Below are 27,032 nucleotides of genomic sequence, written 5' to 3'. Positions count from 1 at the left end.
TGCATCTGTGTGTGCATGCATGCATGTGTGCATGTGCGTGCGTCTGTATGTGCATGTGTGCGTGTGCATGTGCGTGCGTCTGTGTGCATGCATGCATGTGTGCATGTGCGTGCATCTGTGAGTGCATGCGTGCGTGTGCATGTGTGTGCGTCTGTGAGTGCATGCGTGCGTGTGCATGTGCGTACGTCTGAGTGCATGCGTGTGTGTGCATGTGCGTGCGTCTGTGTGCATCTGTGTGTGCATGCATGCATGTGTGTGCATGTGCATGCATCTGTGTGTGCATGTGCATGTGTCTGTGTGTGCATGCGTGCGTGTGCATGCGCACATGCATGTGTGTGTGTGTGCGTGGCACGCACACACACACACGCAGGTGCCCACCTCTGTTGTGTTTGGATTTTATTTGGTCGTAAGGTCTGACGGAGGATCAAACTTCCTGTCTTTCCTCTTCACGTGCTGACTGGAAAGGCCTTTGTCCCGCCCGGAGCTCTGGATGTCGGGGTCTCTCTCCGCACGCTGGCGTGTGATGATCTGTGTCTGTCTGCTTCTGTTGCTAACTACGCCCCTTGCAGGACCCCCTTTTAAGAGACAGTTGAAAGTCGTATCAGAGGGTAAGATCTGCAGTGAGGGTGGTGGGAGACGGGGTTCCCGGGAGCCTTCCTGTGAAGGGGGCCTGCCCCCTGGGGACCCCCACCCCCCGTCTCTCCCTGGAGGGATTTGGGAGCTCTGCCATGCCCCTGCACCTCCTGCCTTCTGCAGGATCAATGTACGTGGTTTATGTGATAAGGAGGTGAAGGAAGATCGTCCCAGCCGGCCAGAGTGCACGATGGCCTTGGGTGACAGGGCTGAGGACGGACGGGGTAGACGGTCAGGCAAGTGTATGTTGAGGCCCCAGGTAAGAAGCCAGCTGGAAAGGAGTGTGTGTGTGCACACTCGTGTGCTAGGAACATGGAGGAAAAACCTGTTCCGTCCAAAGCTTTCCCCCGTACAATCCCCTCTAGGTCAGGATCGGTGCCTGCCGGGTCGTCCCAGGGGTCACAGGCCAGCAGGTAACTCAGGTCCTCAGGTCTCCATTTGCCATCAGTGGAGGCTGTGGGCGCAGAGCTGAGGCTGGCTCTCTGAACCTGCTCACAAGGAGAAGCGCGCTCAGGTGGCGGGAGGCCGACATCCTGATGGTCCCGGCACACCCCGCCCGGCCACCTCGCTGCACCAGGAACCGCGTGAGGCTGATGCTGCGCCCAGGCCTGCAGACGCTGGGCAGCCCTGGCTCTTTCCCTGGAGGCTCTGGGGAGCGCCTCGTAGGCCTGGCCACCTCGTCCCACCTTCGCACGGTTTCGTATCCTGGCCAAGACTCTCATCCTGGAAACCACAAGCTAGAGCACCCACGAGGATGCAGACTCCTGGCGCCACTCAGTTCTTCTGACTCTTATTTTTGGAAACATGAAGGAGAGCAGAAGTCTTATGCTCTGTCTCAAAATAATGCCTTTCCTTAATTCTATTCAATTTAGCCAAAAATAGACCCACCGTTTCCTAGGATGACTGTCCAACCTCCTGAGCCAGAGAGCGGAGCTGCGTGTCAGCCACTGGGGGTTTGGTGTGCCGGGCCGGGCAGGCCAGGCGGTCGTCCTGACCAGCCTGGAGAGAAAACATGGGCTGCTCCCTGCCTGTGGCCACGCTCCGGGATTTCGGCAAACAAATAGGCCCCATCTAAACACCCTGGGACCAGCTCAGGGTGGCGGTCCTGACCTCATCCCTGGCCGGGGATCCGCGGAGGGCTGTCTGTGGGACCAGCCCCAGGCTGCTTGGCCGTGTGACTCTCCTTAGGGTTTAGCATTTTGTGTCTTTCTGTGAACACCTTCCCCGCTGACTTGTACCCTGCCCTCTGGTTTCCGGTGGACTGGAACACGGGGGCCCAGACTTGGGGCAGGGCAGGGGGACCCCAGGGCAGGGCCCACCTGCTGCCTGCCCAGCGCGTGTTGGGGCTCCTCCCGGCGGCTCCATGCTCCTTCCAACCCTCGCAGGGTCTCTGTCTTCATAGCCTCCCCCCCGGAGTAGGAGGCCCCCAAGAGGGGCTGGGACCTGGATTTTCTGGACGGATGGGGCTTCCTTGCAAACTCCCCTTCCGCACAGCTTAGAGCATCTTTGCTTCCTCCCAGAGGAGCTGTGCTGGGGGGAGGCCACCGTACCTCTAATGGAGACGGGTCCCGTGCGGTGACGTCAGTGCCAAAGGAATACAAGTCGGGTGAGCTCCAGGGGGCAAGTGTGGGGTCCGGTGCCCCAACCCCCTGGCTGTCCAATTTAAAATCAGGGATGCAGGGGCACCTGGCTCGGTTGGTTAAGCGTCTGACCCTTGATTTCAGTTCAGGTCATGATCTCAGGGTTGTGAGATCGAGCCCCGCATCAGGCTCCGTGCTCAGTGCACAAAGTCTGTTTGTGATTCTCTCTCTCTCTGCCCCCCAATAAATAAATACATATTTAAAATCACAGATGTAGATGATTAGCTCTGGGCCGCAGGGGAGTGGCCCACGGGGTCTGCTGGTGCCATGCCAGCTCATTGGAGGAAGCGTGTTAAGGAAAACAGGCTGAGATACAAGGAGGGACACTGGACTCTGAGGCGGGGCTCACGGGCTACGGTGGGCTCTCCTCGGTGTGCTGGCCTGTGCTCATGGCGCCAAGTGACTTCTCCAGCAGGGATGGGGCTCCTTCGCTGTTGCTCACCTCCCTCTTGCCTGTGGGCACCAGCTTGTCCTGCAGGAGGCATCCACCCGGCTGTGCGTGAACACCTGCGGCCGGATGCCGGTGCGTGGAGAGCGGGATCTGCCCCTGTGGCTGTTGGGTGGCCAGTGGAGGTGTGGCAGGTGCTGGGGACAGGGCCCTGGACCTGGGCCCCCTTTGGTGCCTCAAGGAAGCCCTGTTGTGTTAGAGGCTGGGTCCTCGGGGCTCGGGGCCACGGGCTGATTCCTTAGGGTACCTGTCACAGCCGTCACCTCTGGGGTGCAGCAGGCCCGTCTCTGCAGTTGGGGTGTCCTCCAGAGAGTGGAGGGGAGAGTGCCTCAGCCCCAGCCAGTGCTCCTGGGGGGAAGCGGCCAGCCTGCGAGACTGGTGCTGGCTGGTGGATGGCTCTGAGCCAGAGAGGCCTCAACTGCTGCGGGGGCATCACGCTGGGGAGGTGCAAGGGCCCTTCCTGCTCTGGGCCCGTGATGCTCTGGCTTGCGTTTGCTCAGGTTCATTCTGCGGACAGGCCAGTGCCTGGGGATTGAGGTGGTGAGCGTCTGCCTGGACAAGAGGCAGGGATGGCTCCATGGTCCGGCTCTGTCAGATTCCCAAGCCTTGGGTAAATGTCAGCCTGGCGGGTCAGCCTCTGGAGCCTTCTAAAGGGCTTTGTCAACACTCATCTCCTGCAAAACAAACAGCCATGTGGTTTATTAATCCTTAAATCTCGACTTTCGATCCAAACCGTGTACAAATATCTTTTCAAAGAAAAGGTCTGACATAAAACCATGCACTTACTGTGAGATGGAATTTAAAATAACAACTTTTCCTTAACAATGCTGCAGCGCTTCTGTTTATGTGAGAGCAGCGTGGGCTCAGCTTGACCGAGATGCTGGCTGCCCTCTGCTGAGCGCTGGGCCGGGGCTCGCTGTCAGCCGCTCCCCAGGCCCGCGGAGCCCCCAGACCAGTCCCTCCGCCCCGGGCCCTCAGACCCTGGGAGGCGTCCAGGTCCAAGCATGGCCACACCCGGGGGCAGACTGGCTCGTGGTGGCTGGGCAGGTTGTGCTGGGGAAGCTGGCCCTGGGACCCCAGGCAGAAACGTACCTCCCACTCAATCACTCACTCACTGGTTCCTTCAGTCATTCACTCAACAAGCCTCTCGGGTGCAGGGGACCAGGCTGGGCGTCGCAGGATAACTTGGGTGGCACCAGGGTCACCCCAGCCTGGATCCACCAGGTACACGGAGCAGAACCTCAGAGCACATTTTGGGACAAGCAGCTCCTGTCCTGCTTGGAGGCTGTCCTCTGGGCAAGGCCATGTAGTGAACGCAGAAAGCACCATCCGAATCCCATCTGTTTGTTTGAAAGCCGTTAGAAGGCTGGCTAGATGGTCACTGATTCTTGGTGAGGCGTAAATGACTATGTAGGATATTAACTGATGGTCGATGCTGGGGCCGCGGGAGCTGAAGGGGACCCGGGACAGCCCCACCTCTGCCTGGGGACAGTTCGGGCACCCCAGCTGGGTGGGGCCCCGGGGCCTGGTGGCTCTCGATGTGTAAGCTGACACGTGGGAGTGCGACTCTCGTCAGCTCGGCAAGGGGCCTTCGTGCCTTGGGGATAAATTAGTCCTCCAGCCAGCAGCAGCTCATAGCAGGGCGGCGGGGGTGATAAACGGCTGCTAGGCCTCGTGCTCCCTGGACAGCTTTCCCCGGGCACCTCCCTCCCCGTAGCAGCTCAGCTCGCAGGACTTCCCGAGCTCTCTGGGAGCGGGTCTGGCATCTTCGTCCTGCATCTCTTTCCCACGGCGTAGATGTTGCCAGGATCCCAGTGCAGCCTGCAGGCTCCAGGCTGGATGTGTCTGTCAGACCTGTGGGGCCGGCTGTTCAGTAAAGCCACACCCTGAGAGAGCTTGTGTAGGGCCTCCATGCACACACAGGCACACAGACACATGTATGCATGCACACATATGCACGGACACAGGTACGCATGCACACACGTGCACACAGACACCCGTACACATGCACGTGCACGTACAGGCACACGTACGGGTGCACACGCACATGCACGCACACACATGCACACAGACACCCGTATACATGCACACACATGCACAGGCACAGAGCTGCACCCACAGGCACACACAACCATGCACGCACGCACACCCAGACACAAGCACACATCACACACATGTGCACAGAGCTGCACCCACAGGCACAGAGACATGTACGCATGCACAGGCATAGAGTTGTACCCACAGGCACACACATACATGCACACGTATGCATACAAACGTACATGCACACACATGCATACAGACACATGTACACATGCTCACACAGACACCTGTACACATGCACACACGTATGCATGCACACACATGCACAGACACCCATACACGTGCACACGCACATGCACGCACACAGACACCCGTACACGTGCACACACATGCACACAGACACCCACACACGTGCACACAGACACCTGTACACACACACATGCATGCACACACCCACACACGTGCACACACATGCACACAGACACCCACACACGTGCACATGCATGCACACAGACACCTGTACACACGCACATGTATGCACACAGACACCCGTACAATGCACATGTATGCACACACCCACACACGTGCACATGCATGCACACAGACACCCGTACACGCACATGCATGCACACACCCACACACGTGCACACGCATGCACACAGACACCCGTACACATGCACATGTATGCACACACCCACACACATGCACACGCATGCACAGACACCCACACACGTGCACACATGTGCACACAGGCACCCGTACACATGCACATGCATGCACACAGACACCCACACACGTGCACACGCACACAGACACCCACACACACGCACACACATGCACACACCCACACACGTGCACACACATGCACACAGACCGACACACGTGCACACGCATGCACACATGCACCTGTACACACACATGCATGCACATAGACAACCGTACACACGCACACGCACGCACAGACACCCACACACATGCACATGCATGCACACAGACCCACACACGTGCACACGCATGCACACAGATACCTGCACACACACACATGCAGACACCCACACACGTGCACACGCATGCACACAGACACCCATACACATGCACATGCACGCACACAGACACCCACATATGTGCACATGCATGCACAGACACCCGTACACACGCACATGCACGCACACACCCACACACGTGCACACGCATGCACACAGACACCCGTACACACACACATGCACGCACACACCCACACACATGCACACACATGCACAGACACCCACACACGTGCACACACATGCACACAGGCACCCGTACACAAGCACATGCAGGCACACAGACACCCACACACATGCACATACATGCACAGACACCCACACACGTGCACACGCACACAGACACCCGTACACACGCACATGCATGCGCACAGACACCCACACATGTGCACACGCATGCATATAGACACCCGTACACACACACATGCATGCACACACCCACACACGTGCACACGCATGCACACAGACACCCGTACACACGCACATGCACGCACACGCACACACACATGCACACACATGCACAGACACCCACACACGTGCACACGCATGCACACAGGCACCCGTACACATGCACATGCAGGCACACACCCACACACATGCACACACATGCACAGACACCCACACACGTGCACACGCACACAGACACCCGTACACACGCACATGCATGCACACAGACACCCACACATGTGCACACGCATGCACATAGACACCCGTACACATGCACATGCATGCACACACCCACACACGTGCACACACATGCACACAGACACCCACACACGTGCACATGCAGGCACAGGCACACACATACACGCACACCCAGACACAAGCACACATGCACACACGTGCACAGAGCGGCACTCACAGGCATGTATACACACAGGTGTGATCTGAGGTGTATCATTGGGCTCCAGAATAAACATAAATTTTGTGCTGTGCAAATTCTCCATTTTGGTCAGGTTTCGAAGGAACCTCAAAAAGAGACCAGCAGCCTGCACCCAGCACCCTGCTTCTAAAGAGGGATGGCCCCGGGTGTGGCTGCTGAGTTCTGTCCACACTGAGCCTGGGGCACATTGTGTGGGCACAGCCCCTGGGGCGGACTGGGGGGAGGGCAGTGGTTCTGGGCGGGCCCAGGCTGGTCCCGAGTCTGGCGCTGGGCTGTGCGGGGTCACCCCGGCCACCACTGACGGAGCAGTCTCAGAGCTAACCCGCTCCCGCCGGGGCTCTGTGGCCAGCTGGTCTAGCCGGGTCTGCTCCACTGCGGCAGGGGCTGGGGAGGGCACCCCGCACAGCTGCCCCCACCCAGCCTCGCTGCCCCTCAGAGAGGGCCTCGCCCCCAGTGCCGGTGGGGAGCGGCAGAGGCAGCGGCCGCAGCTCCTCCTGACCTCCCCACCTCAGCTCCAGGCCCCAGGGCTGGCAGCCAGGCCTGCTGGTTCAGCCTCTGGGTCCCCCCACCAGCCCCTGCTCCCATGATGTGGGCTTCATGTTGGCACTCTCCTTGGAGCCCCTTCCCGCCAGCTGAGCCCACTTCAAATACCCGTGTCCTCCAGAAAGAACTTTCTGACCAATTCCCCACCCCCACCACGAATGAGCCACTCCTTACACCACCCCCCTCACGCCCAGCTCAGTGTCCTGGGTTTGGCCCGTCCCATCTGCCCGGGCACAGGTGCGTATGGGTCCTGGAGACTGGATTGTGACCCACTGCTCTGTCTGCTGGTGGCCGTGGCCAGGTCACTGAACGTCTCTGACCCCCAGTTTCCTGCACGCACGTGGGGAACGGCTCCATCCTGCCGTATAGCAGATTGGATACCTAAAACCACCCCTCTGCAAAATAGCCACCATCTCTTTTTGACGTATTTGTACAAGGGGTGTAATTATGGTAAGATGCAGAGACCTGAAGTTAGGACATGTGTACGCCCGTGTAACCAGGACCCCCTAGGACAGGGCCCACTGCCGTAACCTAGAAAGCTGCCTCCTGCTCTGCTCTGCACAGCGCCCTCCGCCCCTGGAGGCTCTGTCACCCTGGACTAGTTTTGCCTGTCCTCAGACTTACGGGGTGGAACTATACGGTATGTGCTCTTTTGAATCTGGCTTCTTTTGTTGGATGCGGTGGTTTGAGATTCATCCATGTTGTTACGGATCTTACAAGAAAGCCGCTGGGGAGCGTTTCATTGTACGGATATAACAGGGTGTCTCCCCACTCTCCCCTGGTGGATGTTCGGTTGTCTTCAGTACGTGGCTGTTACCGATAAGGTTGCAGAGAACGGTGCTGTGTAGACGTCTGTTTGGTTTCTCCTGGGAAGGTGGTGGCTGGCAGCACGAGGTAAGTGCACGTGTAGGTCTGTAGGAGGTGGCCAAAGGGATCGGCGGGCTCCATCCGCACCAGCAGCGGGGGGCTGAGCTGCCCACGTGCGTGCGACACTTGGTGGTGTCGGTCTAGTGCACGGGCTGTGCTGTGGTGTGTGGTGGACCTGGTTGGGTTGGAGGTTCAGACCCGTGCTAGCTGGCCTCTCCTCTGTCCCCCTTTCTGAACGTCTGTCCAAGACTTCCCCTCATCTTCACATTGGCCGTCATCTCCTTATTGATTTGAAGGAGTTCTTTATATAATCTGGTTACAAGTCCTTGGTTGGATGTGTGTATTTGCAAATATTCCTCCTGCCGCGTTTGACTTCTCGTTTCCTTCATAGTGTCTCTTAAAGAGCAGACATTTTTAATTTGGATGAAGCACAGTTTATTAGTCTCTTTACGGTTAGTGTTTCTAGCATCATGTCTGAGAAATCTTTGCCTCTCTTCAGGTTGCAAAAATGTCGCTTTTTCCAGGAATTGGTCTATGTGTATGTTTGCAACCCACCTAGAATTAGTTGTTGGGTATGGCATTTTTCCTCATGGATACTCATTGTTTGGAGGCTCACATTGCCGCACAGACTTCTGTCAGCGCCTTTGTGAAAACCAGGGTGTGGTGACCTGTCTATTGCATCGCCCTGCACCTGCCCCCGTACTGCATCCCACTGTCCCGATTACTGTACCCTTATGTTAAGTCTTAAAATCAGGTAGTGAAGTCCTCCAACTTGGCTCTTTTTTTTTAGGATTATTTTTTTTACTATTCTAGGTCATTTTCATTTCCATATAAATTTTAGTGTCTGCCCACACATTTCTAGCAAAAAAAGCCAACTGGGGCTTTGACTGGAATTCCACTAATTCTATAGATACCTTTGGGAAGAAGTAGCCCCTTGCTGTTCACTGGTCTGACCTGGGGCACCTCTCCACTTACTTGGGTCCTCTGTAATCTGTTTTGCAGCGTTATATGTAAGGGTCTTGCACACCTTTCTTAGACATAGTCCTACATATGTAATGACTTTGGTACAGGTGGAATTTGGAAAATCTCATTTTTCTAATAGTTTGTTGATATTATATTAGAAATCCAAAAAATTTTATGTATAGATCACGTATCTATCATGTGACCTTGCTTAATTCGTATGTCAGCTCTGGAAGTGTTTCATAGAGTCCTTAGGACCTTCTCCATAGACCACTATGCTGTCTTCCATTCTTTATTTTTAGCTTCTTCTCCTATGTCATTGGCCAGGGCAGCATAGCATTAGAGAAAATGATGAGAGTGGACAGCCTCACCTCGTTCCCCATCTCGGAGGGGGAGTGTTCAGTGCGCCTCAGTTAAACATGGTATGACCCGTTGAGAGGTTCTGTTCTCGTTTGCAGAGAGTCCTCATCACAAACGGCTCTGTGTGTTGTCAAGTGCATCTCCTGCACTTACGGAGGTGGTCATAGGGTTGTCCTTCTTCATCCTGTTAGTGCAGTGACTTTAAGCCATTGGTTTTCACAGTTAAACCAACCTTGCATTCCTGGCATGTACCTTATCAGTCGTGATGTATTATATTTTTTATATTGCTGCTAATTTGCTAGTATTTTGTTAAGGAATTTTGCATCCATACTCATGGGAAATATTGGTCTGCAGTTTTCTTTTGTAATGACCTTATCAGGCTCTGTTTTTGTATTAGTTTGGTAAATTGTGTATTTCAAGGAATCTCTCCATTTCATCCACATAATATAATTTGTTGATATAAAGTTAGTTGTTCATGATCTTTCTAAATCATCCTGTAGATGCCTGTAGGATCCATAACATCGTCTTTGTAAAACTCTTAATGTTTGTGTTTTCTCTCTTTTTTTAAGAAAATCGGTCTTGGGGTGCCTGGCTGCTTCAGTTGATTAAGCATCCGACTTTTGGTTTTGGCTCAGGTCAAGATCTCAGGATTGTGGGATCGAGCCCCATGTCAGACTCCCCACTCGGCGGGGAGTCTGCTTGAGATTCTGTCTCTCCCTCTGACCCTCCCCACTTTGCCTTCTCTCTCTCTAAATAATAGATAAATGAAACTTAAAAAAAAAATCGATCTTCCAAAGGTTTGTCTGTGTTACGAATCACAAAAATAACTTTCAGTTTTGTTGATATTCCTCTATTATCTGTTTCTATTATTTTTTTCTTCCTACTTTAGATACTTTGTTCTCTTCCATCGTCTTGTGGTGGTTAATAACTCTCTCATCCTCTTTATGCCTGGGGTTCCCTGTGTGGACGATCACCCTACTATCCGCTCTACAAGGTCGAGCATTTGGGGAGTTTCCAGTCTGTGACCGTCCCACATTTCTGGTGCGTGCCTTTGGCGGGCGTGCATCTGTGTCTGCCCCGGCCGGGCCGTGGGGTGCCCGTAGATCACCTTCACTCCCTTGGCAGCGTATGTGAACACCGCTGCTCACATCCTGCCACCTCTGTGTGGCCAACGTGTCTGGCTTCGGTCATTCTAGTGGATGTGGAGTGGTCTCCTGCTCTGCTGAGTTTCATTTCCCTGGTCACTGAGATGTTGAGCTTGCATCCATGTTGTGCGGGCACTTGGGCATCTTTTGTGAAGTGCCTGTTCACGAACTTGACTGTTTTCTGTTGTTTTATGTCTTTTTCTTATTGGTTTGTGGAGTTGTTAATACGCTCTGGGTGTTTTGTCGGTATCTGTTCCAAGTGCACCCTCCCCGCTCTGCTCCCCTGGTGGTACGCAGATACCAGCAGTTCCTGGCTGTGGGGACGTACGAGGGTGCGCAGATGTCAGAACCGACCCAGTCGCAGGCTTGCCCCTCGTTCATGCTACAGTGTGTCACTTACGCCTCGATAAAGCTGTGAAAGTACCTCGTACGGTTAGCGGCCACTAAGATAACATGCACAACATCTACGCGGAGAATGTCCTAAGTAGGTGAGGACATAGCATCTGAATGGATGCAAGTGCCATAAAAACGTCAGTTTTCTCAGGGCTGATGTACAGAGTCACTGAACTCCAAGGGAACAAACAGCCCTACAGAGATTCTGCAGGACCAGACGGACGGATCGGCGATGGAGATGGAAGAGCAGGGGCCCCTAGAGAAGGTAGGTCGCAGCCGGCGGTGGCTGCCTCCATGGAATACGTGTCCACCGTGAAGCCCAAGTGAGGAAGGCCGGCACTTGTTTGGGTAGACACGCAGGACGAAGGAAGGACTCAGACTGGGCAGCATGGGCACAGGGGCTCTGGTCTAAGTCAGGCAGCCTTACCTCGGGAACCTGCACTCAAGGGGACTTGAGTAAGAAGAGGATGTGTCGGCCAGAGAAACAGAGAATCTGACGGTGTCATGGGGAAGGCTCAGGGGATGCTGACTGGCCTTGTCCTCCGTCCGCTCTGCCGGCTCCTTGTTCCCGTGGCGCCACAGGACGGTCCGGCCTGACCCTCCAGGCTGCTGTCTCATCCCTGCCACCGTGGGGGACACTTGTCCCGTGATCCAGAAGCCTAGTGCTGGCTGCGGTCGGACAGCTTCACGCCGATGGGCCCGGCCTGGGCAGCATGACCACGGTGGATGCCCAGGGAGCCGGGGGCTTCTGGGCAGAGGAGAGTGGAGCCTGCTTGGTCAGCCCTGTGGCTCCTTCCAGAGGGTGGCTGCCGGGGGCAGGATGCAGGCTCACGTCCTCCCAGACGACCTGCTGCCCTCCTATGCCGAGGAAATGGAGCGCAGCCTGCAATCCTTTTTTTAAAACAAGGCTGAGTGTAAATAAAATACAGATTTGATGGTGGGGCTTGGGTTTGCTCGAATTTAACATAGTTCAATGTGGTTCTGAAGCAAGGGGGTCAGAACGAAGCTGCCCTAGCTACACCCATGATCTATTCCATTAAGCAAAGATGGGGTTAACGAGTGTGCTGCCCCCTGGCCTCCCACCTAGGGTGATCACCTGGAAATAGGAGCCCCATTCAAATCGGACTGGTCCCCCTGCCAGTTTGGGGTGGCGGTGAGGGCCGGTGCAGGCGTGTGCGTGAGTGTGGCCGGGCTGGTTCGGACCGCATCCACCCTCCCTCCTCGGACCCCCGCCCCACCTGCCGATGCGTCCATGCCCCTGGGGCGCCCCTCCTTCTGCACAGAGTCTGCCCTGACCTCCGTCCCCCACTGTGGGGCCATCTGTGTGGGGCCACCAACAGCGGGCTTACCCCCGACCTGGCCTCAGCCCACTCAGTAGTGGCTCACTTTTAAAAACAATGATTATTGTTTTTTTACTGAAACGAAATTCGTGTAACCTAAAATTTGCCGTTTTAAAGGGAGCCGTCGGGCAGCACACCCCCTCCTCCGTCCAGTCCCAGGACATCTTCCGCCGGGACACACCGTGCCCCCGGCAGCCCCTGGCCACCCCCAGTCCCTGGGCCGTGGCCTCGCGCAGCGCGGGGGGGTTTGTGGCAGGCCCCTCTCGCTCAGCACCAGGGTTTCAAGGCCCGTCCTCGACGCAGCGGGCGTCAGAGCACGGTTCCGCTCAGCGGCAGTCACACGCATCATGCCTACCCACTCACGAGCGGCTGGGCCCTTGTGTTGTCTCCGCCTTCTGGCTGTCTCGTGGATCACCTTGTCCGTGGTGCGTCTCTCACCGTGGGCGCCTCCCCGGGCTCCCTCCTCCCTCCGCTCCCTCCGGCCCGCGCACATTTCCTCCAGCAAGGCCGAGGTCCTGACACGCATCTCCTGATTTTCCAATGTGTGGTTCACATCCACATCCTGGACCTGCCCCAGCCCGATCTCAGACGCTGCCGACGACTCCATCCTCGTTCTCCCCGCAGGGCACCCGCCAGCTGGATTTCGTGGCCTCATTCCCTTCACTTTTGAATACCCTTCTCAGCATGCATGCCCCCCCAACTCTTGCTAGTCTCCCTCCCCCAGGCCCCCTTCTGGGCACTGCGCTTGGTGGCCTGGGCACCCCGGTGCCCCCTTGCTCTAGCCTCCCCAGGAGGCCCCTCTCTGTGGGGATGGTGGGAGGGGGCATGGCAGGGCCGTACTCTGAGCCCAGAGGCAGCAGATGGGCAGACAGGCAGATGGAAAGACAGACAGAGGGACGGCTTTCTTCAGCCCTTGGCCTAGCCAAGCATCTCCCACCAAGTGCTGACCTCTGACTTCTCTCCATGGAATTCCTCCATTCCCCTGGGGACCTGGGGCCCCCCGGACCCTCCACGGGGAGCCAGCCTCCTGGTGGACCGGCTGTGTGCGGCCAGAGCTGCTCTCGAGGGCGGCTGTGGCCACCCAGGACATGGGGCCGGCCCTGACCGTCTACCCCGGGCCAGGCCTCACTGGGTCTGTCTGCACTCTGCTCCCTGGGTGGGCTGGGCTGTTGCTGACGCAGGCCGGGGGGCTGCTGGTCCTCCAGAGCTGGCTTCACTCTGCCCCTTCCTTGGCCCGATTCTCCCTCTGGGGCAGCTGAGCGGCACCTGCATCCCAGCCCTGGGGCCCACATATGCTGGGGAGCCCTGGAGGTGTGAGGCTGGAGGGGACAGGGCCGAGCCCTGTCAGCACCAGGCCCGGGGGCCAGCTGGCTTTGCTGGGTAGACCTGCCTCGGGGTTCAGGCCTCAGCTGCTCCGAAGGCCTGTTTCTCCCCTTCCCTGGCCCCCCACCCTGAGCCACGGCGGCCTCCACCCAGCTCCTGGGTCCTGAGGCTGAACTGGGAGCCCCCGGGGTGCTATTGAGGTGCTCGAGGCCGTCCCTGATGGTGGACCTGGTGGGGGCCGAGCACCTGGGACAGGGAGGTGGCCAGGGGTGGGGTCCTTGAGCAGCAGGACCCCATTGGGTGCCCCTGGGGGAGGCATGCCACCCACAGCCACGGGAGGGGGCGGGCGCCTGTGCAGACGGCCTCGGGGCGGGGCCCCAGCCGGCAGAGGTCCTTATTGATCCGGCTGTTGCCGCAATCACTCATTTATGAAGGTTCCCGGGCTGTCTGAGGATGTCATCGTCAAAGTGACGCTCACAGCTCCAGACGCGGTAGCCGGGCCGACCCAGGGTGAGCCGTGGCTGTGGGGCTGTCACCGAAGGTGGTACGGGCCGAGGTTTTCCTGTAAGCAGACGTGGGGGCGGTCTCCCCTGGAGTCCGGCCGGGGGGCAGGAAGGCGTCAGCACCCCCGGGCTTCGGGCCTCCAGTCACTCAGGTCCCCAGGCTCATTCCTGGGCATGAGAAGGGGGACCGTTCCGGAACCTAGGCCCCCCCCAGAGGCCTCAGCACTGTTTCTGGGCTGGCGCCACATCCTAGCTGTGTCTGTTCCTCGGAAGAGCCAGGGTGAGCATGTTTCTCCCCGCCGCCCTTGGGTGGGGCACTGAGCCTGGTGTCCCACGGCTGGGGCATGCGGACGAGCGGGCACGGCCAGGATGGTGAGTGCTTAGAGGGGCCAGCGCAGGCTTCCTGGAGGAGGGGTGAGCAGGTGGCCGGGAGGCAGCGGGGCACAGAAGTGTCCCAGGCAGAAGGAAGAGCAGGCTCTGAGGCCCGGGTCTTTGGGGTGGGGTGCTGGCTCCCCACGGTCCCTTCTCTTATGTCCTGAGGGGCCCGTGGTCCTTCCCCCGGAGTCTGCCGAGACTCCCCAGCTGTTTCCCCGCCGGTAAGAGGAGAGCATCCCTTGCTGAGTGGCTCTGAGAACTGGCATGGGTCAGGACTTGGAGGGCTAGGCACGGTGTCCGCCATGGTGCGTGCCGGTGGCCTGGGAGGGCAGGTGGTGGCCAGCAGGTCAGGGCCTCAGTAGTGTCTCTGAGGAGACCGCCTGGCGACCACTTATACAGGCAGCTGGCCGGTGTGTCCTGCGGAGGCAGGGAGGGGACCCGTGCTGGCCGGGGAGGGCCGGGCGAGGATTTCCACAGGGGCCACACAAACTCTGCAGGGGACCGGCCTCAGCAGGACTGGATGATTTTCTCTGGGAGTTTTCTGGGTCATAGGTTGTTTGACAAAGTGTTATCAACTTCTGAATGAATTTCAGCAGCTTGTGACATTTGATTTATGATTGCAGCTTTCCAAATAAATCCCAACTTCTGGTATGGAATTCACCTGAGGACGCTCGGAGGGCCGGGCCTCTCCTGGGCCACAGGGAGGCGGGTGGGAAAGGACTTGTCCTGTGGCCATGGGCCGGTCACCTTCCACACGGGGCCCATGGCCGTGAGGACCTGGGCCAGGGGCGTCAGGAGCAGGCTGGCCTCTGGGGGGGGCGTGGGCTCCCCTCTCCCCCACCCCGTGGTGCGGGCACTGTGTCACCTGTCACAGCAGCGTGACTCACGGCTCTGCAGCAGTTCTATTTTTACTCTCCCTGGGCTCACCTTCTCTCTTGCTTTCCTCGCTGGGGGCGCTGGCTTACGAAAGGGCTGCATTTCAAACCCGGGATCTCACGGGGACCCACAGCTCCCCTAAGACCTTGTTGGGTACTGAGGGCGAGCGCTGAGCTCCAATCGGCAGTGTTCAGAGATTACCTAACCTTGCTTCGGAGTCTCCCTCCAGCCACCGTGTCCCAGTGGCCAGGCCAGAGGGTCAGGTCGGGTCGGGTCGCGGGGAAACCAGAAAGATTTGCATGAGTCCCACTGGATCACGGCTGTGGGAGTGCTGAGGGCACCCCTGGAAAAGCTCCTGGCCTTTCCCCCGGCGATGGTCTGGCTCCTCGTGCAGCCCAGCGGCGGCCAAGAACCTCGGAGAACGTGGAGGGCCCCCGTAGGGAGTTCGGTCTGGGCGCTGGACTTCACGCTAAGACACGTGAAGGAAAATGGTGCCAGGATCACTGGGCTTGTCGGTGACCCTGGGGCACACCAGCAGCCCTCGAGAAGGACCCGGCAGCCACTCCTCCACCTGGGTGAACAGAGTTGGGACCTCCCTCCGCTCGCGGTCAGTCGACGTCAAGATGACCTATTTTCATAGCGATGCCGTGCTTTGTGATTGCCAAGTTGGCAACATAAAAGCCTTCCTTGAAGAATAAATATTCTCAGACCTTTGTGTTTTAAATATTCATCTGTACCAGGGAGAGCTGTGCCCGCGCCCGCACGGCAGGAAGGCTCTGGCGGGCGCCGCGCTCACAGCCGGCCGCCTCCTTGCAGGCACGGCTCCTTCCTGCGGCGCTTAGGTTCCTGGCAAGGAGGCCCATAAACCGCAGGACCGTGGGGCCAAATTGCCTTTTCCTTTTACCTGTGACGTGGGAGCTGTCTCTCCGGCAGGGAGCGTCCCCACAGCGTCACACAGCGACATGAATCCCCTGTACGAATGCAGCAGACTGGTCTCCGTCAACCATAATCCAGGAACTCCCAGCTCATGACCTCATCTCTGGGCCCAAACCTTGCAAAAAAATAGCACCCCCCCCCCACTTCCTGCTTTATTTTCCTCCCAGGCACCTGGCACCATATTTTTTTGCTGGCCTGGAGTCTGGTTCCCCACAGTAGAGTGTCCACTCTGGGGCGGCCCCTCCCTGCCCTCCTCCAGGGTCCAGGACAGGCCTGGCCTGTGGTTCCCGCAGCGGCCTCCGACCTTGGCTCACTCAGCGGGGCCCAGCGTCCTGTGCACACCTGTGGCCAGAGCCTCAGATGGTGCCAAGGCCCGGGACTGCATGGCCCGAGAAGCAGAGCCTCCTCTGCAAGATGGGGGTGCCTGAAGGCCCCCCAGGAGCCACGTGCAGGACAACAGGGCCCTGTGAGGCTGCAGGTCTGCCCGGGAGAGACGGACGGTCAGAGGACAAGAGGACGAAGACTCGCAGGATCCAGGGGTGGTGACCTACACCTGTGGGGAGCACAGGGTGTGCGTGCTGGACGGCAGCTTGGCCCCCAGGGCTTGGACTCAAGCCCACGAGGAGCTGGGCCAGAGGCTTTGCACCCAACTTGTGTGAGCAGGCCCCTGGACTCAGGCCCTTGGGTGCTGCGACGCCCCCACCGCGGGTGCGGACCAGCCTCGCCCTGGGCTCCACCCACCTGGTGGCCCAGCCCCTCTCTGGGTTGAGCGCACCTCACGGCTGACGGCTGAGGGGTGGGTGCTGCCCAGCAGCGGCTCTGGCTTCGGTGCAGCAGTGGGAGATCTGGGAGGGGAGTCAGTCCGCGAGCGTTAGATCCGAGAGTTGAGAGGAAAGTCCGAACACCCAGCCCCCTGCCAGGGTCCCGTCCCCCATGCCCCCCCACGTGCTGTGCTCCTGGCCCCCCTGGGCAGTCGGCTCCTGTCGGTGAGACCTGCCCGGGCTCAGCGTTTGGGGGAACTTCACAAACTTCATCAACACGATTCTACTGGACTCTGGATTTCTGGATGATGGTGGTGTGTGCATCAGATTTGGGTGCATCGGCTTAATCACAGTGTGGCGCTCTCTGCCACGTTGTGCTGGGCGCTGGGGCAGTTAGAGGAGCTCCTGGTCCTGCCCAGAGTTGGTCCAGGGCCTCGTCAGGGGGACGGGACCCAGAGCAGCTGCTGGGCCTGCATTTCCACCCGGGGGGCTCTCCGGAGCAGGTGCGAGGCGCTGTGTGCGGTGACTGCAGCCCGGGCACCTAGGTGAGGAGGTGGGCCCGTGGGGTGCCCCGAGGAGCCCCCGGGCACCAGAGGACAGGGTGACCCCAGTTACCGGGTGGGGCTGGAGGCTCCGGGCCAACAGCTCCTCCGAGCAGGCTCACTGTGTGTGTCCGGGGTGGCCTTGCTCACAGCTTCTGGCCGCCGCGGGATGCACGCCCTGCCCAGCCCTGGGCCTGCCCGGGATTCCTCCTGGCTCACTGGCCTCACAAGGCCCAGCAGCTACGTTTGGGGTTCCCGTCCCGCCCGTGTCTGCCCTGTGAAGCTTCCAGGTGGCCGACTCAGTGTCCTGTCCGCCGTCTGGGAATCCGTCGTGTGCCCCTCCCGCCCCGGGGTCTCAGGAAGTAGGGATGGCGCTGTGCAGTAGGGTACATGCCCTCCCTTCCCTTCCCTGGAAGCAGGCCCAGGAGAGGCCACAGGGCCAGCCAGCGTGGACCCAGGCCACAGCTCCCCCCATGTCCGTGCCTGGCCGACCTCCAAGTGCCTCTTTCCCCCGGATTCTCCGTGATAACCTCACTTTCCAGCGTGTGAAAGCGGAGTGAGAGGCATGGTGTGGATTTCCTCTGCTTCTGACCTACTGTTTACCACACCATCTGTTCTCATCCTCTTCCTCTCTTGGGAAGCCCTGAAGTTTGGGACACGTGTCTTCCTCTGAGCTCGGTGATTGCCTGGGCCAAGCCCCCTGCTCACTCAGCCCCGGGGGCCAGCCCGGCCCTGTGCTGGCGTCTCTGGGGAGGACGCCTAACCCTAACGCACGGCCTTCCACTCCCGGGCTCGCTGGGCGGCACTTCCCAGCGCCACATGCTGGGCCGCGCACACAGGTGCCCTCTGCAGGCTCCACGTGCCGTTCTCGGGTGGGCATGCTGCGGCCCTTGTCTGCCCCTCCCTGTGGGAACAGCCCAGGCTGCACTGACTGCAGGCTCGCGGGCGTCTGGGGGCCCTAGGCCTCTCACAGGTGCCCAGGGCACACGCCTGAAAGTATTTGGAGCCAGACTCGCCAGGTGCTGCAAAGCCTGAAGGGAAAGAACGAGAGCCACGGGCCATGTAGCAGCCCTGTCATCTGGGGGAGGGTTCTGAACTGGGGGGCTGCGAGCTTGGTGGGGGCAGACCTGGGGACAGAGACCGGGGGGGGCCCAGGCCGGGGGGGCACAGACCTGGGGAGGGGGACCGGGGGGGGTGCAGACATGGGGCACAGGTGGGACCAGCTGGTGGCCTGAGAGTCAGCTGGGGGAGCTGCACTCTGGCAGGCAGGTGTGGGAAGCAAGGCTGGCCCGAGCTGCCTGGGGCACTGAGATGCCCGCGGGAAGGAAACCAGTGGAGTGGACCTTACACATCAGGATCAGAGTGAAGCAGAGTCCTGGAGAGCACGTCCGAGCTGCTCTCACCACAGTTTATCACGTCCCCGCCCCCCCCGGGCACTGCGTGTGCATGGCATGTGGCGTGGCGTGTGTGCGTGGCCTGTGTGCGTGGCGGGGAGCATCTTTCTTGAGCGCCGTGACAGTAAAGTTGCAATTTCCAACGATCCCTTTCTCTAAGGGGAGCTTATGTCTGGAGGAAGTTAATAGAAATCGGGATCCGGGTGGTTTTGCACAGGCCTGGGGACCTCCCTTTGGAAAGTCCCTGTTATTCATCCTGGGCCCGCAGTAGGCTCCCTGTAGCTCATCCTGTGGACCCTACAGCAGATTCAGCAGGAGGGCAGGGGGCCTGTTTCCCATGCTCCAGGACCCCTATTTGTAGGGCTTCATGCATTGGGGGCAGCTCAGGATGGGGGTGTCTGGGTACCTGGGACTGAAGAGGGCTGCTGTGGGTGCCATCTACTCTGTTCACGCCCCATCCGGTATGCGGTCTGTGGGCAGCATGGCCTGGCCTGGCCTTGCAAGGAGCCCAGAAGAGGGACAGCATGGCCCCCAGGACCCACCTCTCTGCCTTGGCTCAGGCCGTCCCCGCGTTACACACGAGCCTGAGTTGAGCCTCCAGCCAGCACCAGGGCCCACTTCCAGGGTGCAGGGGGGCTCCCTGCAGTGGTGGGGGGCGGCCCCTGGGTGCTTGCTCCAGCTGGGGGCTGGTGGGCAGTACTGGGTCTTTCTGCCGCCTCACCGGGCATCTCTCTGTTTTTTCTGCAGTGAACTTCGACCACTTCCAGATCCTTCGGGCCATCGGAAAGGGCAGCTTCGGCAAGGTAAGGAGGAGCCAGCAAGGAGGCCGTGGCAGGACCGTTCCCGCGGCCACCAGCTCTGGGGAGGCCAGCCCCACCTGTGTCTGTCGCTGGGCGCTGAGGCCGCATGCAGATGGCGCGGTTGCTGGGCTTTGTGGGACCACGACCCTGACACCCCCTCCCTCGAGACACTGAAGCCCGCCCCGCGGTGGAGCCGCTTTCCTTAGAGACCGGAACCCACTCAAGGCTGCAAAGGAAGTGTCTTAGAAGCCCCTGCGGGGGTGGGGGGGTGCCAGTAGATAATCAGTGTCCAGGAGCCTCTGTGACGCTCGTGACCCTCATGACCCTCGTGACCCCCGGGCCAGGCTGCTCCCGCAGGGGTGCAGGTGGCAGGGGCGGGCGTGCAGCAGAGCATGCATCCTCATCCCGGGGCAGCCAGGCCGCTCGGGCCTCTAAGTAGGCCTGCTCGAAACTGTCTCCCTGCTCCTTTTGTTCTCTCTTGTCCACATCTAACTTCCTGATTGCTGCCTTGTAATGTCTCGAGATTGGGGGTAATTATAACTCAAAGAGGCTTAACGAGCACTCGGAAGGTTAAAATTAGCTCTCGGGACTGGCCACGAGGGGTCTGTTGTAGATGGATCACTTTGGAATGGAGAGTTTCTTTTGAGCAGAGGAGTCTTGGCAGATGAGGCCTTCGCCCCCCTCTCCAACAGCTGTCTGGACGCTGTGCCTTGGGTTCCCCCAGGCCTGGGGAAATTATAAACCAGAGCAATTAGCTCCTTCGCAGGAACTCATTCAAACGCTTTTGTTAAGGAGAGTATTTTTAAGATCTGCTGGTTGGGCTGCCCTCTGCCCTCCCTGCTTCTCCCAACGGAATGTAAATTTTGTCTGTTAGGGTCACAGAGGGCGTGGGGAAGGTCGAGGGGGAGACGGTGGGGCTTAGGGTTAGGGTCAGGCCTTGGAGGACACCAGCCCTACACAGGTTTCGGGAGGAGTGGCCTGTATGGGGAGACATGGAGGAGGAGCCGTGCTGGGGGCTGGCCTGGGGCAGCCCCCTCACTGTCCCCTGCGTCCTCCCGTCCTCATCATCCCCCTCATGCTCCTCCTGCACTCCGGGACAGCACACACCCCCGCCGCAGTGTCCGCAGAACCCCAGGACTCCGGCTCCTCAGACCAGGTCTTAGCTTTAAAAAGCCAGCTGGCCACGGGGCCCGGAAACAGAGCTCTGCAGAGTGGTGGGGTGACAGTGCAGTCCTGCTGAGATTTTATCCTCAGATGCAAGCTGCCTTGTCACGGCTCCCTAATGAGGCCGCCCAATTAGGCCTGCAGGGTCTCTGGGCTGCAGTTGCGGGCGCCCTGTGCTGGATGGGTTTCTGGAATGTGGAGAAGCCCAGGGCCTGTCCAGACCTGGGCTGTGCTCCTTCTAGCTGCTCTCGGCGGCTAGGGCAGTGACCCCACGAGGAGAAGGAAGTAGGATTTGGAAGCTCGCCATGACCGCAGAAAGCCAGCTCCAAGCCTATGTGGCCGAGCCCGTAAATGGCTGTTTGTGGCCTTATTTGAGATGTGTGTGTGCACAGGCTCGGCCGTGCCCGGCAGCACGGTGAAGCTGGGCTTTATAAGGACGAGCGGGTCAGGTGGATGTAAACGTCCCGAGTTCACCGATGCCCCCACCTCATGAATGGAGGCAAAGTGTTTGGTGTGTCTGGCAGGACCGGTCTCTTCCCAGCAATGGCTGTTTACCATGAGGCTGCTCCATCCTTCAGGACAATAGCTCACTGACACCCATTCACAAGCCTGCTGTTTCTGGTCCTTGGGTACAAAGACTGCTTATTGCTTTTGTTTTTTTCCAGGTTTTTTTTTTATTTACTGTGATAAAATTACACATACAGTTGTAATCATCTGTAAGAGTGCAGCTCGGGGCATTTCTGGGCAACCTCTACGTCCTTCCGTCTCCAGACTCCCTTGTCTTAGAAAACGGAAACTCTGCCGGGATTCCTCAGAAACCCGTCCCAGGGTGGATGGCTTTGTTCTCCAAGGTGGAGTGGAAGCTGGTGGTGGAAGCCCACCGTCTGAGTGCTGAGAACACAGCCCCCACTGGCTCGCCGGTGGAGGGGCCTTGTCCCCGGGTCTTCTGACCAGGCCAGGAGCCTGGGGGGGGGGGGTCCTCAGTGCAGGAGGCCCCTCCCAGCTCCCCATGACTGCGCTGGGGGCTGGGGGTGGGAGGTGTTGTTCCCAAGGCGCCTGAGTCCAGCAGCCGGCTTCACTAGGTGGGGACAGGTAAGCGGGTGGGACAGGTGAGCGGGTGGGGACAGGAGGTGAGCGGGTGGGACAGGTGAGCGGGTGGGACAGGTGAGCGGCTGGGGACAGGAGGTGAGCGGGTGGGACAGGTGAGCGGGTGGGGACAGGTGAGCGGGTGGGGACAGGTGAGCGGGTGGGGACAGGAGGTGAGCGGGTGGGACAGGTGAGCGGGTGGGGACAGGTGAGCGGGTGGGGGCAGGAGGTGAGCGGGTGGGGACAGGTGAGCGGGTGGGGACAGGAGGTGAGTGGGTGGGACAGGTGAGCGGGTGGGGACAGGAGGTGAGCGGGTGGGGACAGGTGAGCGGGTGGGGCAGGTGAGCGGCTGGGGACAGGAGGTGAGCGGGTGGGACAGGTGAGCGGGTGGGGATAGGTGAGCGGGTGGGGGCAGGAGGTGAGCGGGTGGGGACAGGTGAGCGGGTGGGGACAGGAGGTGAGTGGGTGGGACAGGTGAGCGGGTGGGGACAGGAGGTGAGCGGGTGGGGACAGGTGAGCGGGTGGGGCAGGTGGACGCCTCCGCGGTGACGAGCGTGACAGTCCTTGGCAGGCGCTGTATGCTGGTGCCTGGGGCCTCGGGTCGCTAGTAACACTTGATCCAAGTGAGCCGCAGAGGGTGACAGGCGGACGTGAGCGAACATCTCCCACCTCCGGGAGGGGAAGGGCTGGGGGCGCGCTGCCCCGGGATTCCGCCGGGCCTCTCTCACCAGCCGGGGCGGGCTTCGGCCCCGCACGCTGCCCTCTGATTGGCTGGGTGCGACCACGTGCTCCTGCCCCGCACCAACCACGCGGGGTGCTGCACTCTGATTGGTCCTGGTGGGCCATGTGACCAGGACCAGCGGCCGGCAGGGAGGGCGGTGCGCATGGCGGCTGCGAACTCGGCGCCGGCCGACTCGGTGCGTCCAGGGTCCGGGGTCTGCGGCGCCTTGAGCAGTCACGCCGACGCCGGGGGCCGGGGCCTCGGGTCCGTGCCCCTCTGCGGGGCGGCTGGGTGAGCGCCCTTCTCTGCTCCTCCTGCGGGGCCCTGGGCCCCCGGGCAAGGGGCGGCCCTGCTTCTCCAGCTGCTCTCTGCGGCTGCGGGCGCGGTGAGAGGCGAGGGCGGACACACCGCCTTCCCCGGGGGAGCTTGCGGGGTGCGCCCCCGACCGTCCCCGGTCGCCCCCTTCCTGCCGCCTCTCTGTCCCCGGCCTCCCCTTTCCTGCCCCCTCCCCCCTCCCTGTCCCCAGCTGCCCCCTCCGTGTCCCCAGCCGCCCCTTCCCTCCCCCCTCCCTCCCCCTCTCTGCCCGCTCCGTGTCCCCAGCTGCCCCCTCTCGGTCCCTGGCCGCCCTTCCCTGTCCCCGTCCCCTCCCTGCCCCCTCCAGGTCCCCAGCCGCCCCCTCCCACCGGCCTCAGCTCTCAGTGCGCTTGTGCGACCGGTATCACGAACTACTGCGTTTACAGCCAGAACAGAGGAAACACTGTTTTGGAGAAGAATCCTTGACCCCCCTGGGATTTAACACTGATTCTGCAAGCCCACCGCCCCGGGGCTGCCGGCTCCGGCTGTACTCGCTTCCTGCCCTCCAGCACCCCCGTGCTCTTCCCAGATGCCGGCTGTCCTCATAGTTATTTTTCCATTTGAACTTATTAAATAAGTGCTGTCAAGATCAAAATAAACTCATGAAATTCGGGTAGGAATTACATTTAAAGATTAAGGGAAAGTTGATAACTTACCCAACTAGGGATCTAGTACTTTTTTATTCAAATGTTATATTTTCATATTAATCCTTTGCATCCTGTTATGTTTATTATCTGTTGTTTTATAGTTATTACATGTTAAGCTGTTGTGCATATTATCTATCTTTGTTATTGTGAATAGGAGATTGTATTTTCAAACTTTCCAGTTTGTTGGAAAATGGTGACGTCTGTCACCCCTCACCCCTGTTCCCCTACGACCCCCGCTGCCCCCTGCATTCCCGCAGCCACTGTGGCCGCTGTGGTCCGAGGACCCGGGTGGTCACTGGCTGTGGCTGATGCGCCCAACCTGGGCAGGGGCAGCGCTGTGGCGGGTGTGGCCAGTGGGTGGGGATCTGGCTTTGCCAACCTGAATGTCCTCCTTGCTGGAGGATACCGTCTCCCGGTGATGCTGTCTGTGGGACAGAGTCCAGGTCTCACTTGGGACTGGGGTCTGCAGAGCCTCCTCAAGGGGGCACCTGGTCAGGCTGCCGGACCGTCAGGAAGCAAAGGTTGAGGCAATAGAAGGGCACAGCCCTTCAGGAAGCAAAGGCCCGTGTCCTGCAGGTGGGGTGTCCCCTTGTGAGTCCAGAGTTCCCTGACCTGGGTGCGTTTTTCAGCGATGTGACTAGCTTTTGCACAGTGGGCACGATTGGGTGTTTGAGTAGGAATGTCCTGGCCCTTGTCCTGCACTCAAGCCGCTCTCTGCCCTCATGGCCCAGTCTGGAATCGGTTCTGACCTTCCTTGGCCAGGCCTCCTCCTCCCCACTGCCCTGCATGTCCTGTATGAGAGGCACCCCCTTCCTCTCTTCACTTGCGGAAGGGCTGGGCTGGAGCTCACACGGAGGCTTCTGGGAATGCCGACTGCTGTCCGTTTGTGGGTAGACGGGCCTGGCCACCTTCTGTCCCCTACCCAGCCCGGGCCTGGCCACCTTCTGTCCCCTACCCAGCCCAGACCTGTCAGGAGGCCCTGGGTTCTGAGTTAGGGTGCTTGCTGTGAAATCCGGCAGGGATGGGGGCTCTTATCCAGCTGTGAGGCTGGGGACCCTTTTCCCTTGTCCCAGTTCTGGCTCTCGCAGGAGCGCTGGCTGAGCTGTTATTTGTGGAGGGGAGGAAGTGTTCGGACCAGCATGTCTTGTTTCTCTCCAGTTTATGGGGAAAGAGCTAAGACAATGGGGGTACAGTGTGCCTTGGCCACAGACCCCAACAACTCTGAGGAACCTCCTGATGCCCCTGTGACCACCAGATCCTCAGATGGACCCTGGAGATGAGGCAAGAGTGGGAAGGTGGGGGCCGGCGCAGGAAGGGCAGTCCTACAGCTTACGGCCTTGCTTCTTTCCTGGGGGTCCCTGTTTGTGAGGACACCCAGCCATTGCCGTGGCAACACCGCAGAGGAAGCAAGTGGCCCACCGCCCAGCGGCCCAGCGTGGTGCTGCAGCCTCTCCCGTTAACAAAGGAGGAGCCTTCTGGGGTTTCACCCTCCGTATTGGCAGAAACGCCGCGGGGACGAGCAGCTGTGGCCGAGAGCTCAGGTGTCCTGCCCCTCCAGCTCCTGGACCAGGCTCACAGCCCCTTCTGAGACGGCCAGACACCAGATCTGGACTCTGGATCTTAGGGACCCGTGCGCACGTGCTCTTGTTCGCATCATGTGCTTGATTGTGGCCTGACCACGCCAGTCACTTAGGGGAGCCCTGGGGAGAAGCATTGCTGAAGGCCGGCTAGCAGTGGCCACCAGAATGCACGGTGTCCAGCAGTGTCTGCAGGAGCCCGCAGCTGGTGGCCGGGCGCCGGTCACCCTCAGGCACAGCAGCTTGTGGGCCCCGCACACGCCCAAGCCCAAGCCCTGGTTTTCCCACAAGGGCCCATCCTCATGGCCACACAAATGGTGCAAATGACCCTTGGCCATGAAGAGCCTCGTCCCAGCCCAGGGAAGCCCGTGCACGTGCACATGTGTGCACGTACACACACACACACACACACCTGCCCACACACACACACACACACACACCTGCCCAAATCAGCAAAACCCCAAACAAAGCCAAGCAAAGTAGAAAATTATCCAAATTGATGATACAAGTTGCAATCTTGAATAGGCCAATGAACAGAAGAGATTTAAAAAAAAAAATTAAACTCTGCCATTAAAATATCACAAGGTGCCCTGTGGTCCAGCGATCCCACCCCTGGGCGCGCACCCCCGAGAACTGAACGCAGGGACTGGAACAGATGTTTGCACCCCCATGTTCCAGCAGCATGGTTCACAGACAGCTGGAAGGGGCCTGAGCGTCCACATGGATGAAGGGAGGAAGGGAGAAGGGTCTCAGCCTTGCGAGGAGCAGCCCCGAGGGCCCTGAGCCCCGGCTCAGTGTGACCCTGCGCCCCCAGGCAGGGCTGGAGAGGCCCCGGTGCTCCAGGCTCTGAGCTCCCAACACTGTCAGGGGGGCTTGGTGTCAGCCCCCATCAGCAGAAGCCGGGCCGGCTCTCAGCTCTTCGTGGCTCCAGCACCCAGGGCTCCCTGCGCTGCTGTCCTCCCCTCTCGACGCGGTCCACAGGGCCCGTGTTCAGGTGTAAGTTTCCTAAGTGACCTTACAAGCAGCTCCAACTTGGGGCACCCTGATGGGAAGGGCTTGGCCACAGAGCCAGCAGTTGGATGAGGGACCCTGCCCAGCTGACCTGTGTCCACCCCACCTCACAGAAGGGGCCCTGCTGGGCTGGGTGGGGTGCGGGCTGAGGGCTACACGGTGGCTCTCGAGGGGTGAGGGATGCTGACGCCCAAACAGACCAAGCCCTAGGGAGGCGGAGGGTGTGGGGGGAGGGCACAGGCGCTGGTCAGAGAACCAGAGGGACACTGTGCATGCAGCAGTGGGAGGATTTGTGAGGGGGCAGTGGGAGGTCAGTGCCCAACTAGAAGGGGCTGGACAGGGCAGCAGGGAGGGCCGGGGCTGAGGGCACAGCCTCTTTCCTCTCCCTACCCCAGGGAGCTCACTTGGTGGAGGGGTCTGCTCTGGACGCTGCCCAGGCCGAGGGCCGAAGCTGGCTGGGACCTGCAGGTGCCTGGCACCCTCCCGGCTGTCACCGTCTCCTTCAGACTCGCAGGCCCAAAGAGACCCGGCATGGCAGCCTCCCCTGGGAGCAGTATCTAATAGACCGTTTATCACATGCTCTGAAGTGGGCCAAAGCACAATGTGAACTTGCTGGGTTGGTCTCTGGGTCACCCAGGCTTTGCTTTTGTGCCTTTAAATAGCCGTC

General features: G+C 59.6%; 1 protein-coding gene across 6 annotated transcripts in view; it reads left to right on the top strand.

Annotated features, from left to right (window-relative positions):
• Window positions 1-27,032, top strand: part of STK32C (serine/threonine kinase 32C) — a 75,320-nt gene that overhangs the window by 25,526 nt on the left and 22,762 nt on the right. For 5 of the 6 annotated variants that reach the window (XM_032423155.1, XM_032423161.1, XM_032423160.1 and 2 more), the window contains exon 2: window positions 19,753-19,808. Coding sequence is in view for 4 of the 6 variants with exons in the window: in XM_032423161.1 (XP_032279052.1) it covers window positions 19,753-19,808 (56 nt within the window). In the remaining 2 variants the exon portion in view is untranslated. Of the gene's footprint in view, window positions 1-19,752; window positions 19,809-22,926; window positions 23,068-27,032 lie in introns of those variants that run through there. The other variant, XM_032423159.1, reaches the window with a different exon arrangement.

This window comes from Phoca vitulina, unplaced genomic scaffold, assembly GCF_004348235.1.
Source record: "Phoca vitulina isolate PV1807 unplaced genomic scaffold, GSC_HSeal_1.0 scaffold28, whole genome shotgun sequence".
Taxonomy (NCBI): domain Eukaryota; kingdom Metazoa; phylum Chordata; class Mammalia; order Carnivora; family Phocidae; genus Phoca; species Phoca vitulina.
This window is presented reverse-complemented; position numbering and strand designations above follow the sequence as displayed.